This window comes from Marasmius oreades, chromosome 9 (genome assembly GCF_018924745.1).
Source record: "Marasmius oreades isolate 03SP1 chromosome 9, whole genome shotgun sequence".
Lineage (NCBI taxonomy): Eukaryota > Fungi > Basidiomycota > Agaricomycetes > Agaricales > Marasmiaceae > Marasmius > Marasmius oreades.
In genome coordinates, this window is record NC_057331.1 from 1785889 (window position 1) to 1800450 (window position 14562).

General features: G+C 44.8%; 3 protein-coding genes across 3 annotated transcripts; all 3 read left to right on the forward strand.

Annotated features, from left to right (window-relative positions):
- Positions 1-9878: 9878 nt before the first annotated feature.
- Positions 9879-10196, forward strand: E1B28_013471 (uncharacterized protein; the record flags this gene model as incomplete). Its single annotated transcript, XM_043158629.1, has 1 exon — positions 9879-10196. One exon carries the CDS (start codon positions 9879-9881, stop codon positions 10194-10196), a length of 318 nt encoding a protein of 105 aa, XP_043003981.1.
- A 105-nt stretch (positions 10197-10301) lies between these two features.
- On the forward strand, positions 10302-11444 carry E1B28_013472 (uncharacterized protein; the record flags this gene model as incomplete). The annotated part of the gene is made up of 1 exon (XM_043158630.1): positions 10302-11444. The coding sequence occupies one exon, from the start codon at positions 10302-10304 to the stop codon at positions 11442-11444; it is 1143 nt and encodes a 380-aa protein (XP_043003982.1).
- A 395-nt stretch (positions 11445-11839) lies between these two features.
- On the forward strand, positions 11840-13504 carry E1B28_013473 (uncharacterized protein; the record flags this gene model as incomplete). The annotated part of the gene is made up of 2 exons (XM_043158631.1): positions 11840-12362; positions 12429-13504. 2 exons carry the CDS (start codon positions 11840-11842, stop codon positions 13502-13504), a joined length of 1599 nt encoding a protein of 532 aa, XP_043003983.1.
- Between the last annotated feature and the right edge of the window lie 1058 nt (positions 13505-14562).

The window sequence follows — 14562 nt, forward strand, 5'->3', positions numbered from 1 at the left end:
CCAAGGACAGTGATCCAGCTTTGGGGAAACCTCAGCAAATCTGCTGAGCTGCACGTTCTGAAGCACCAATATGTGATTGCGCTTGACAGTCTGCCAGGTATGCAAGGTATTCCAACCGACAATATCCACAACCTCCAGGATTCTTGAAGTGTGGGTAAATGCTACTATATATTAGAAATTCCGGGTATAGAGAACTTTAAGATTTTCTCCTATGTCAAGAAACTGGGGCTCACTATGACTGGCTGAGCTAACTTTACACCATGGTGGAAATGTACCAAGAATGATGCAACAGTTGAAGAACTCCTCAAACTCCTCGGAGTTGCAATCAAACAGATTCTATTGGAAGGGGAGAGATTGATGTTCAATTCTCATCCCACAATGGAAAAAACCACCAAATGCAAGGCATAAGTTGCTATTGATATCTATCTAACACTGGACTTATGATATTTCTCTGTCTCAGGCATCATCAGCCATATTGCCCTGATACTGTTCTTGCCTATGCAAAGGCCCCTTTGCGATGCTTCGCAATAGTGATATGCTATCTAGCCTTGAAGGCTTCACATTGTGAGGATGCAGTCAATGGTCTTTCAAATTTCCAGCCAATGCTCCCAAATGCGGTGTCAAAAGCTGGGTTCCACAGTTTACTTTCCATGATTGAAGCCAGACCTTCCAATCTCGCGTTATCCATGATCACTCCCATTGTCATCAATGTCATTTGCACTGTATTCTCAGAGTCATTACCCTCCCTAAATCCCAGTACAAGGACTCCGTCTCGGATATCTTTACTCTATATCAGATGTACTTTGCAGTAGCTAGTACTTTAGAATTTAACTCGACTCTGGTTATCTCCTTGATCAGGTCTAAGACAGTTCGACTCAGGGAGCCGTTGTCCGATAACTTCAGCTACTGTCAAGACTTGTCATTCTCAACTCTCTTCTCGTCGTCTGACGTGTTCCGAAACACTTCCATCTCTTCTTTATCCTTTTACTTATCTTTCACTTCATTGGATCCTATAGGGTCCGATCCTTTTCTGCACATTCTTAACAGTAGTTAAATTCTTTTTCTTGAGTCAACATGTCATCCAATCAAGACAACCATCCCGAACACCTTCCTATTTTTGAAGCTCTGTTCCCCACACATACTGTTACAACTCAGGCCCATGTCAGGTCTGCACTCCACTTTTCTCACCTTGATATTCCCAAAACTCCCCGAAGGGTCAGTAGCATTTATGCTGCTAATTCCAACAATCTCTACAACACACTACTTTCTCCCAGTAAACTCCAAGGCACCATTGACCGTTCTCGACACTCTTCTAGCCAATGACCCTGACCATCTCCCATCCTCTCCAAATTACATATGGAGGAAATAGATGAAGAAACGCCAAAGGTTGATAAGGCAAAGATAGAGCCATTGATGATAATCCACCTGAAGATGGAGATGATCCAGATGGAGATCCATCAGACCCTCCTGGTGGTGGTTCAGATAATGGTGGTGGCCACAGAGATCCTCCAGATGATTCCAGAGGTCTGGGAGGTCCAGGTGATGGTGGTGGTCCTCCAGCTGGCGGAACGATGGGTGGTGCTCCTTACAGAAACCTCTCTGATAATTTCTACTCTGCACTCAGCGGTTACCTTGTTTCTCAAAACACGTTGCTTCAGCAGATGCTCCACAAGAATGCCAAACCCAAGAAGGGTATGTGTCCGAAGGAACCTGAGACTTTCGATGGTTCTGATCCTCACAAACTCAAAAATTTCCTTACTGGTCTACAACTACAATTTAATCACTATCACGACATTTTCTCTTCTGATCCATCTGCCAAGGTCAACTATGGCCTTTCATTCCTCCATGGTACTGCTTTTGATGTTTTTGAACCTGAACTATTGGGTAGCGAATTTTCTGAGCAGACTCTGCCAGCATGGATGGGTAGCTATAGAGCTTGGGTGGTAGAGTTGCAGACAAACTTTGGCCAAGTGGACTCTGCCAGAGAAGCATCGGATAAGTTGGATTTACTCACTATGAAGACTACCAATCGAATTGCTTGTTATATACTCACTATGAAGACTACCAACCGATTTGCTCATTATATAGTGAAGTTCAACTCCCTTGCTGCTAGAGTTGGTTACAGTGATCCAGGACTCTGTCATGCTTTCTACTGTGGCCTTCCTGACTGTATCAAAGATCAGGTCTCTGCTCTTTCCAGAGGCTGTGTGGACCTATATCATGCGTTTTAGGCTGCTGCTAAAGCCAGCGACCAGCACTATTGGCAACAGGAGGCCAAAAAAACCTGTGCCGCTCATGGTCAGTTCAACAACAATTCCTCCAACAAATCCAAACAATCTACTTCCTCTACTACCTCTTCTTCGACCAACTCCCAATCTCAGCCCAAGCCGAAAGGCAAGGGTCAACAACAATCCACTATGACAATGAACACCGCCGCTCCCTGTCTTCCCTTCTTGGATAAGTTAGGAAAAGATGGAAAGCTGAACGCGGCTGAAAAGGCCCACCACTTGAAGGAAGGGTTATGTAGTTATTGTGGGGGTAAACATAAGGTTGATGATTGTCAAAAGAAGAAAACTAACCAAGCTGCGAAAGAGGCCAAGGCCCGTGCAGCTAATGCTTCCACTTCGGAGCAGGCCAAGTCCAATGGAAACTTGGAAAACTAGGCTGCAACTCTGAGACCTCGGAGTTGCACTGCACCAGATCATGTCAGAATTGAGGTTACACTCAATGCAGCTGCACTCTCTTCCCCTGATTCCCTCTCAGTTCCACTTTCTTCAAATCCTCTTAATTTTTCTGCTCTTATTGACTCAGGTTCTTCTCATTGCTTTATTGACATGGGCTTTGTTGCTAAGAATCTTGTACATACTGTACCTATTTCTCCTATCCCTTTACGACTTCTTAATGGTTCCCTTGGCTCTATTATCACTTCCTCTGTCTTTCTTCCTATGAAACTTCCTATGGGCAAAATCATATCAATTGACTTTTATGTCACTTCTCTAGATTCTACTTGCAACTTAGTTCTGGGATATAACTGGCTCAACCGCTACAATCCGTTGATTGACTGGTCTCAAAACAGTATCATTTTCCAAACCAGCGCGCTAATGGGTGAAGTATACCACTCAAGAGTCAACCTAATATCAGAGCTACGGGAGTAGCACCAACACCAAATCAACCCAAAAACTAGTAAACCTCTGTGTAAAGTCTATCAATAACTCTACACACCAGGAAAGATTGCAAGGGTGGACTGCTTGGCAAAGGTTATGCACAAGATCACAGTCTCAATGTCATATGAAGGTCTTATGAAATCAATATGCAACTGCAAGTGTAAAACACCACAGCTACGGGGGGTCTAGGTTGTCCAGTGGACTAAGTGGGACTGTGAATTTCGTCTACGGTAAGACTAATTCGAACGATTTGGAGACTATTACTCTTGATGGACATGAAAACTAAGACCTCAGTGGACACGAACGCTAAGACCCTCGATGGATCACGAAACAGTAATCAAGACCTCGGCAGCCTACGGACGGATAGTTCTCAAGTTTTGACCTCGATGGTCTCATATGTTCAAATCAAATCTTATCGTTTCACTGCACAATGACAGGGCAAATCTCTCTATTGGTGTCAGGAGCAGTTACTCACAGGCAACCCACTCAGGACTTTCCTATGCACGGGTAGTACTTTTTTATCTACGGATACATGAGCTGCTTTTATACTACTCTATGCTAGCTTTGTAATCCTATCTCTACTTGTTTCATCTCTAAAAATAATGCACTGTAGCCATGAATCCATGCAACCTCCTATTGCTAGGGGCTGCTACATGTGCAGAATCTCGTCTACAGAGCTTTTCTGTATTCGAATCATATGTTTTGGACCAGTCTGGACCGTTCTTCATTCTTGTTTCAGCATGTAGAATGGACCTACATAGGTGTACCATATGGTATTTCCTGGCTATGGACCTTATCCTGCATTTCGACATTATCAAATCATATGGACTTTGTGTGTCCAAGTGGTTCCAGCATATGGATCCAGAGCTCTGAATCACCATAGCACATGAACAGTGCGGACTCTGAGATCCATTGTTCATTCCTGCCTGCTTCCTAGGTACTCTATCTGTGATCTGGGATCTGTATCATGTCTTTTTGTCTTTTCCTCAGATCGGGACTTGATCTACGGTCATATCAAATTTCTCCTAGTCTGTGTGGTCTTATGTCCAATTTCTTGTCAACTAAATCCCCCGTAGAAGTAGGTACTCCTAGTATGGAGGTCTTTTGACTCTATTAAGTTCTGCTACAAACGGTTCTGTGAAGACTACAAATCTTCTAGTACAATCCCTTGATATGCCAGTGCATAGTAGAATGTAGAGAGTAGAACTTGGTGAATTACCGCTTAAGTCCTCTGCTCATAGTGTTCTACAGGTTTTGAACGGTAATACAGTTTTCTGACACGATCTACGGCTCTCTCTAACTGGTCTAGCTGCACCTACAGCACATTCTACTAGCGGCACTAGCTTTAACTAGCAATTCGGGCTCACTCTAGTTCTTACAATAAATATTGCTCCGTAGCACTGTTTAAAGTGCAAAAATAACCTTGTAGCATAGTCAACTAAGTCACATTAGCGTGTATAGGAATGTTAGACATTTGGGTTGGATATGATGAAAGGCTTATTGACGAAGAATCGAGAGACTTTACTATGTTCCAAACGCCCTTTGGTCCTTATAGATTAGTGAAACTACCTATGGGATGGACTAATTCAGTACCTTTGTTTCATGAGGATGTAACATACATCCTACGGGAAGAAATTCCTCATGTTACTAGACCATACATTGACAACGTACCTATACGAGGACCTAGTACTAGATATGAGTTACCTGATGGAGGCTACGAGGTGATCCCTGAGAATCCAGGCATCTGTAGATTTGTTTGGGAGCATTTACAGAACGTGAATCAAATAGTTCAGCGAATGAAGTATGCGGGAGGTGCCTTCTCAGGTCCGAAAGCTTTCATTTGTTGCACTGAGGGAATGGTAGTAGGTCATAGAGTGTCCTACGACGGTGAAAAACCCATAGAGAAGTTTGCAGAGATCATTCTCTCTTGGGATCTGAAAAACTTCAGAAGCAAAACTGATATTCGATCATTTCTGGGAATCGCAGGACAAATGCGCATGTTCATTAAGGACTATGCTAAGAAGACAAGACCATTGAATAAGCTCACTGGAGCTTTTGTACCGTTTGAAATGAACAAGGAAGCTTGTGAAGCTGTCCGAGAGGTTCAAGATGGAATCTGTGATGGACCAGCACTATGGCCCATCGATTATAAGAATCTGACGGATATCACTTTAGCTGTAGATTCATCTTGGCAAGGTGTAGGCTATTACTTGTACCAAGTAGACCCTGAAAACCCAAAAATGAAGTTCTACAATTACTTTGGGTCTATAATGTTCAATGAGAGAGAAGCTCGCTTCTCACAGCCAAAATGAGAACTCTACAGGTTACTTATGGCGCTACGGGTGTCAAAGTATCAGACTAATGGATGTAGACCGTTGACTGTAGAAACGGACGCCAGCTACATCAAAGGAATGCTGAACAATCCAGATAGTGCTCCGAATGCTAGCATTAACCGGTGGATTGAAGAGATCAGACTCTATCATTTTGAACTAGTTCATATTAAAGGACTTGTACATGGTCCAGATGGACTTTCGGGACCTCCTTCTGGTGGGATATCTACGCCTAGACCAGCAGGATGGGAAGAATTTCTGGTCAACGACGATGGTCAGCCAGTAAAGTTTCGAATGGGAGATGGAATTGAGGATGAACCTTTTGACATTGATACGTTCAAGGATGATATAGATCTGTGGTCAGGTTATTTGGTTTCATTAGATGAGAAAGAACCAAAGTTGGCTACATCTGTCTTTTGCTATTTAGAAGACTTACAGTCTGCTGTAGATGAAGCAAACTTTGTAGATAAGATAAGAAATTGGGTGCTACAGAAACCTCCGGACTATGTTTCGACATTTTTAAAGCAAGTACCAGTGGTTCCACCCGCCGTAGATGACAATTGGAATGATTCTCATCCATATAAGCCTATACATGAATATAGGAATGAGATTAAAAAGTTCGATGAGAAAGTTCCCCAAATTGAAGAGTGGCTTCTAGATCACAAAGCAGATTTTGTACATGAATTGGCTAAAAACGAAATGAACAGTTTCATTACATTGGGATCAAAATTCTTTCTAGACCCTGATGGGAGACTGTACAAACAATCTACAGATGGTTTTATGCAACATAGGTTGTATGTAGTTTTTGATAAGAGGATGTGGATGCTCGTAGCAAGTCACGATCATCTAGGACACAAAGGAATGTTTGCAACTAAGTCGATCATGGAGAAACAATTTTGGTGGCTGCATATGGATAAGGACATAGATTGGTTCGTCCGTAGCTGTCAAGAATGCCAGGATCGAAGGCTCGATCTCTTGAGAATACCACCAGTGGTTACTCACACTCTGCCACTGTTTCAAGTGATCCACGTCGATGTTTTGAGTATGACTCCTGCTAGCAACAGTTGTAAACTGATTGTTCACAGATGATGTGCACTATCCAGATGGTCCGAAGCAAGGGCTATTCAAAGTGATACAGCTAGAATACTCGCAGAGTGGTTCCTTGATGATATCATTAGTAGATGGGGTTGTCCCAAGGAGTTGTTACAGATAATGCACCACAAATGATTGCTATGGCAAGGTGGCTTACGGACAAATATGGTGTCCGTAGCATTAAGATTTCACCGTACAATTCTCAAGCAAATGGAAAGATTGAGAGAGCGCATTTTGATCTACAGAGCGTGCTTTCGAAAGCCATAGCTGGAGACCTTGTGAAATGGTACTGGTTTTTGAAACATATTTTGTGGGCAGATAGAGTAACAACTAGAAAAGACCTAGATTGCTCCCCCTACTTCTTTGTTACTGGTGCATTAATGCGACTTAGTTGACTATGCTACAAGGTTCTTTTTGCACTTTAAAACAGTGCTACGGAGCGATATTTATCGTATTAAGAACTAGAGTGAGCCCGAATTGCTAGTTAAAGCTAGTGCTGCTAGTAGAATGTGCCGTAGGCGCAGCTAGACCAGTTAGAGAGAGCCGTAGATCGTGTCAGAAAACTGTATGACCGTTTGAAACCTGTAGAACACTATGAGCAGAGGACTTAAGCGGTAATTCACCAAGTTCTACTCTCTACATTCTACTATGCACTGGCATATCAAGGGATTGTACTATTAGAAGACTTGTAGTCTTCACAGAACCGTTCGTAGCAGAACTTAACAGAGTCAAAAGACCTTCATACTAGGAGTACCTACTTCTACGGGGGATTTAGTTGACAAGGAATCGGACATAGGACCACACAGACTAGGAGAAATTTGATATGACCGTAGATCAAGTCCCGATCTGAGGAAAAGACAAAAAGACATGATACAGATCCCAGATCACAGATAGAGTACCTAGGAACCAGGCAGGAATGAACAATGGATCTCGGAGTCCACGCTGTTCATGTGCTATGGCAATTCGGAACTCTGGATCCATATGCTGGAACTACTTGGACACACAAAGTCCATATGATTTGATAACGTCGAAATGCAGGATAAGGTCCGTAGGCAGGAAATACCATATGGTACGCCTATGTAGGTCCATTCTACATGCTGAAACAAGAATGAAGAACGGTCCAGGTTGGTCCAAAACATATGATTCGAATACGGAAAAGCTCCGTAGACAAGATTCTGCACATGTAGCAGTCCCTAGCGATAAGACTCTGCATGGATTCGTAGCTACGGTGCATTATTCTTAGAGATGAAACAAGTAGAGATAGGATTACAAAGCTAGCGTAGAAGTAGTATAAAAGCAGCTCATGTATCCGTAGATAAAAAAGTACTACCCGTGCGTAGGAAAGTCCTGAGTGGGTTGCCCGTGAGTAACTGCTCTTGACACCAATAGAGAGATTTGCCCTGTCATTGTGCAGTGATACGATAAGATTTGATTTGAACTATATGAGACCGTCGAGGTCAAACTAGAGAACTATCCATCCGTAGGCCGCCGAGGTCTTGATTACTGTTTCGTGATCCATCGAGGGTCTTAGCGTTCGTGTCCGTCGAGGGCAATAGTCTCCAACTGTTCGAATTAGTCTTACCGTAGACGAAATTCATAGTCCCACTTAGTCCACTGGACAATAAACAGAGCCCCTACAAACCTTAGAATCCCCGTAGCTGTGGTGTTTTTACACTTGCAGTTACACATTGATCTCATAAGAACTTCATACGATACTGAGACTGTGATCTTGTGCGTAACCTTTGCCAAGCAGTCCACCCTTGCAATCTTTCCTGGTGTGTAGAGTCATTGATAGACTTTACACGGAGGTTTACTAGTTTTTGGGTTGATTTGGTGTTGGTGCTACTCCCGTAGCTCTGATATTAGGTTGACTCTTGAGTGGTATTCTTCGCCCATTAGCGTAACCTATACTACCGCTTGATATTGTGGAATCTACATGGCTAGTAAAACTACCCAATAGGTTTCTATCATGAGAAGAGTTGATTGGCTTTCGAACGCATGTAACAGCTATGCAAGATAGAATTACAGAAGAAAAGCATAAACACTTGATCAAGTACGAACGGGAATATATACACACTATAAAACCCTTAAAATTTGAACCCAGAGACTTGGTTCAAGTATGGAATAATGTGATTGAGAAGAATTTGGATAGAAAAATGTTCCCTAGATACTTTGAGCCTTGCATAGTCATTCGACGTACTAAAGGTGGCTCTTATATCTTAGTGGAAATGGATGGAACATTGCTACAGGGAAAATACAGAGCTTTTCGCATCCTACCTCACATGGCGCGATACCACATTGACCTTCCTACGGAAATAAAAGATTTAATTCAGCTATCTAAGGATGAGTTAGAAGCCATGGCTAATGAAGATGAACCAATTGAGTATGAACTTGGAGTGGATTACATCTTTGACAAGGCTCAAAACTTGAGGCTGAATGGTAATGCCTCAGCTACAGCAGAAAATGATAATGAAACTGAGCTACCTAGTGAACCTGAGGAACCAATGGACGATCCAGTAAGAGTTACTAGGTCTGCTAAGAAGAAAGTTAGATTCAGATCTGACTGAACATATAGGACCGAAAAATCCAGTTAGATTTAATAAAATCTAACTAGTGCACAAGTATATGAAATGACAGTAATATGAAAGGAGCGGACACCATTTATCGCTACAGCCAGCCTTGTTAAAGAGTGATCTATGGAAGGATACACTACTGAATAGACTCCATGGGAGCACCTGCATCCGCCTCAGTAGGCTGGTTTGTAGACCTCTCCTGTGCTGAAGTCGACATAGCTGACTGTTTGGCAGAAAGGGTGAGGCGGGAAAGGACTAGCTGATTTGCCTCGACGAGTTTTTCGTAGGCTGCCCAGTACGCTGCTCCTTGGTGAAGGGTTGAAAAGGCCGATACATTGACCTCCGTATGGAGGAGGGTCTGAATGGTGGCCAAGTCAGACGCAGAAAGAGAGTCCATACCAAAATGGGCTGGCATGCTGGCTATGACCTTCAGTACAGAGAGATGCATAGACTCTCTGCATTTCTTCTCCTCTGTCCAACAAGTTGTCATAAGTGATGCTACAGCCACAAATAAAGAGAGGACAGTCCCAAGGTGGACACTCATTCACCACCATCATCTCTAAAAATTCTCACACTTTAATACACTTCTCAAAGGCAAACAATAATGACAAATACCACCACTGTTAACCACTAGGAGGGTGTAATCGCTTGATACTGTCCAGACGAACGGTATCTTCGGCAGCAAGAAGTTTTTTCGACAACGTTACCTACCTGGTTACATGGATAACGGATACGAACCCGTTTCATCTGACTACATTGACGGCGGGCTGGAACAATGGGGGTCGGATATTGAAGAGGTTGAGCAACACCCTGGGCAGACAGGGGATAACGGGATTGGACGTTTGGTGGAGGACAGAAACGATGAACATCCCACGTTGTCGCTGTCAACCGACCTCAACAGCTGGAAGATGAGAGAGTCTCACGCTCGCAAGGAGTTGGATAACGCAGTACATGCCTATGAAAGCGCACGACATGAAATGCTTACACGTCCTGCACCCTCGTCACCAATTTCCCCAACAGAGACTTGTCACCATTGAGTACTACTACATGTGACAACTACTCCCTCTACGACTGACAAGAGCACTGATTTGACTCCTTCATGTCCGCTCCCAATACCAACCGCTCCTTGTAGAATGACGACAATGCGCTCTCATCGTGGTCGAAGTCGAGGTCGCTCACGCGCTTTTGCGAAATCACAACGACCTGTGCTCGTGGATGCTGATACGACCACCCATACACACCCGGCTCCACCTCCACCTCGTCCATCCACGTCCCGCTCAAAGATTGGACATATGACTGAGGCTTTCCATAACATGCTTCATGCCCCCCCGTTAGCGTCAGCCGCACATCCACCTCCTTCGCGTTTACCAATGTCTCAATCACAACAACAATCTTTGTCTCACTCCAAGTCATTGTCATTACCGGCAACTGGCCTGGATCGTCAGCAGACCTCGAGTACCAGCTTAACGGTGCGTCACCGATCCGTCACCCCCATGCTCTCCGAGGAGGGAGACGAACTGCCGAGAAAGAGGAAGAAGCAAGGAAATACCAGCATAGCTGACCTCACTGAACCTCTGTATCCTTCGTCTTCCTGTCTAGACAGCTGCTCAGGGCCATACAGGTCAGAGGCTGCAAAGGTTGGTTGCAACCGAGTAGAGAGGAACACTATCCGACTGGAAAACCAGGTGGAGCAGGAGCTGCAAGGTATCTGCGGTGATGTAGAGCGGAAAGCAGTGGACCTGAAACAAAAGGCAGAGTCGCTTGAGCAGCGGCTTCATGCGTTAGAACGCTCCTCGCCGTCTGTCGAGCGACAAACAGCAACACTGCCCGCTGTGTCACCCACTCCATCAATACCGATATTGCACGCACCACCGTCATCTACACTGCACACCACCGATGTACTCCAGCTCATGTCTCAGCTTGTAACGAATCAACAGCTGTTCATGCAGAACACTCATCAGCAGCTTTGGCACAACTTTACCACATTGGAGACTGTCCTCAATGCATCCTCCTCCCGCACTTTACCTACTGCAACTACTTCTTTACAGCTGCCCTCTTTGGCTGCTTCGTCCCCTGGCCTTCACTGTGAAAGTGAATCCATGCATCACCACATGCTGTCGATGGAGGGTGAACCGGATGCCAGTGGCTTAGATGACGACGGAATTGCTCGTGATACCTGTCTCACGGAGAAACAGTTGCTCCTGATGACATCGCAGACACTGAGGACATGCAACTGCGATCACCGTCCCCAGCATCTTCCATTACTACCGAAAAAGAGGACGTGAGAGCGAGAAGTGTGCTCAACTGTCCACCATCACGTTCATTGACTCCAGACCCGTTAGTGAGCCGGCCAACTTCTACGTTGTTGCAGAGGTTAGGTCTGCCTGAACCTGGCGAGTCTCTATCGGGGAGCCATGAGTCCATGACTCTCCTTCATAGGCTTCAACGCCTGGAATCTTCAACGCCGCCCTCCTTGCTGGCTTCCACTTCACATGTGACAGACCCTTTCTCGTCTTCTTCAACTCTGAAATCAGCAAAGACAGTGATGCCGCCCATGCGCCATGACAATGCACAGGCAGCAGTGATACTTGGTCAATTTTCTCGAAGATATCGTGACTGAAGGTTGACAGAGATGTTGCGTGATTGGATGGATATAGTACAGACAGAAGCGGGAACGACAATGCCTGTGCCTGTGTACACAGGGAGGTTAAGTCATAACCGCTATTTACGGTTAGAATTTGCTAGCCTCAACGACGCTACATTATTTGTTCACCTCTGGAATTCATGCGGATTTGTTATCCTCGATGCTGGAGGTGTACATGCTGTGATGGGGGATTACATGCCAGACATTGATGTATCTATGCCCTCAGATGTAGGAGTACAGAATGATGATCCACCCGCTTCCTCTTACATCCTCAGTTGGAACGTCAATGGTTCGTTTGATGCAATAGTTAACGGCGATGTGAGTCACAGCATGCTAGAGAACAACGATATTATATTGCTACAAGAGACCCACCTCTATGATGGGGAACATTGCCCCTCGCTAGAGGGTTATACAGTCTTCTCAAGACCTGGACCAAGATCTCTGGAGACTGATTTCAACGTTCCTTTTGGTGGTGTGGCCACACTTGTTCGCACATCTCTGAGACCAGTATTAAGAGAGGAATTTTGTGGTCCAGATATTTTGGCAGTTGAAGTGTCAGGTACGCTGATACTGAATGTGTACATACTACCCATGAATGCCAGACAACACTGGTCAACTTGGACAGATAAACACCCGATGCAAGCGCTGAAGGAAATCATCGCAGCAGCTGACATGTTGGGCTTACCATACATGATATTCGGCGACTTCAATGCAAGAATAGCATCGGAAAATTCAGGGGATGATCAGCCAGTGCAAATTTCTTCCGACCCTGTAATTAATTCCCGTGGCAGAGATATCTCGCAAGTGTGTAGTGACTTTGGATTAACCGTTTTGAATGGTTCATGGGATGTCCCTGGCATCCATGATGGGTGGACTTCTCACCAGAAAAAGAAAGACAGACAGACTGGAGAGGTGTTTTATCAATGTGCAGTGGTGGATTATGGGATTGTTTCGCATGCATGCTTGTTGGGCATTGGGGATTTCACGATATCTGACTGTACAACCTGGTCAGACCATTCCCTTCTATCTGTCGCATACTCGTTTACTGCCTCGTCTTCGGAGTCATCATTGAATGCTGCCAAAAACAAAAGTCGGCCTCACTTCGCTATTCCCCTCGAATCTGACTTGGATTGTATGCTGGACAGTTTGCTGAGCAAGGAAGATCCACCTCTGCAGGACAAATTGGATAGTATCTATGGTAGAGTGCAGGAGCCGCATTCTATGGGCAGAAATGTGATTGTCTATACAGATGGGTCATGCACTAACAGAGTGTATGACAGTAAGGCTGGTTGTGGGGTGTATTTTGGTCCAGGTAGTAAGTACAACAGATCATACCGTGTGTCAGGCCCACAGAGAAACAATCGAGCAGAGCTGTATGTGATATTGGCAGCATTGGTTCATTCCCCCTCTGACAGACCCCTTCATATCTTCTCCGACTCCCAGTATGCTATTCGTTCTTTGACTACCTGGGCCCTACATAACACTGTATGCGGATGGAGTTGTGAGAACGGTGATCTTCTGAGAAGGATAGTTTTGTGGATCAACCAACATGTTTCAACAGTCACATTTCATTGGGTAAAGGGTCACTATCATGACTTGCATAATGATGCAGCAGACATGCTGCCTAAGGCAGGAACTTGCCTACCTGTTCCAGCTGTGAATTCTGGGCTGGATTTTGAGTCAATACAAGTCCCTTCTTGAGCAGGCAACTTGAACCTTGGTGACTTACCAACAATGCCCAAGGTCACTGCTGATTTACCGGACATCCCAGGTGGGAATAAGAAGCAGATCAGCAGACAGGCTTCTTATAACCGATTCAGTCATCGAGGGCGCTCCTACAGGCACCAGGTCCAATCAGCTGTACTGGATAGACTCGTGGAGGCGGCATCTCATCCGAAAACTTTTTGGCGATTATATAAATGACTTCGCTACCCTCGTGCTGCACCTGTTTCAACCACAGTTGCTCAGTTGCATGAAGTTTTTGTACCTCGAATGAATCCCCCTGATCCAGAGGTTTCAAATTTTAACAAGTGCAAACTTGAAGAGCTTCAACAAAATTCTCGCGATCAACTGACCACGACTCTGCCTTCGCTGTTCTCTGTATTGAACGAGAGGATTACCCCGAGGGATGTTGAACAGGTCAAAAATTACCTACACTGGCAGCATCACTCGGAAACAATGGGTGTTGATGATATGCCGTATTCTCGCATCATGGACATGGACAATGAGGATATTTGTCGTCTGCTAAATGCATGCCTTGACTCCATGAGTGCACCAGCAGCATGGTTAACAACTCTGATTGTGGCAATCCCAAAGCCAGGGAAGGATACTGTGGACCCAATCAACTATCGTGCTATTGCACTGGAAAGCTGTTTCCTGAAGTTTGCGATGTTATTGGTGCACATGAAACTCACCTATGCTGCAGAGTATGCTGGGATAATACCACCATCTCAGAATGGGTTTCGTGAAGGGTACCGTACTCATAACAATGCTTTCGTGCTACAGACAATCATTGAGAAGACACTAGCAGCTGGAGATCCGCTTTATGTCTGTTTTGTGGATGTGTCTAATGCATTCCCCTCAGCTAATCAGGATGCGCTGTGGGATTGCCTAGAACAGTATGGGATGACAGGCCATTACTTTGATTGGCTTAGGGCCATCTATGGCAAGATGTCATACTTCATTTCACTGGAGGATCAACTATCCGATGAGTTTAAATCGCTCTCTGGGGTCCTTATAGGTGAGCCCACTTCTCCTAT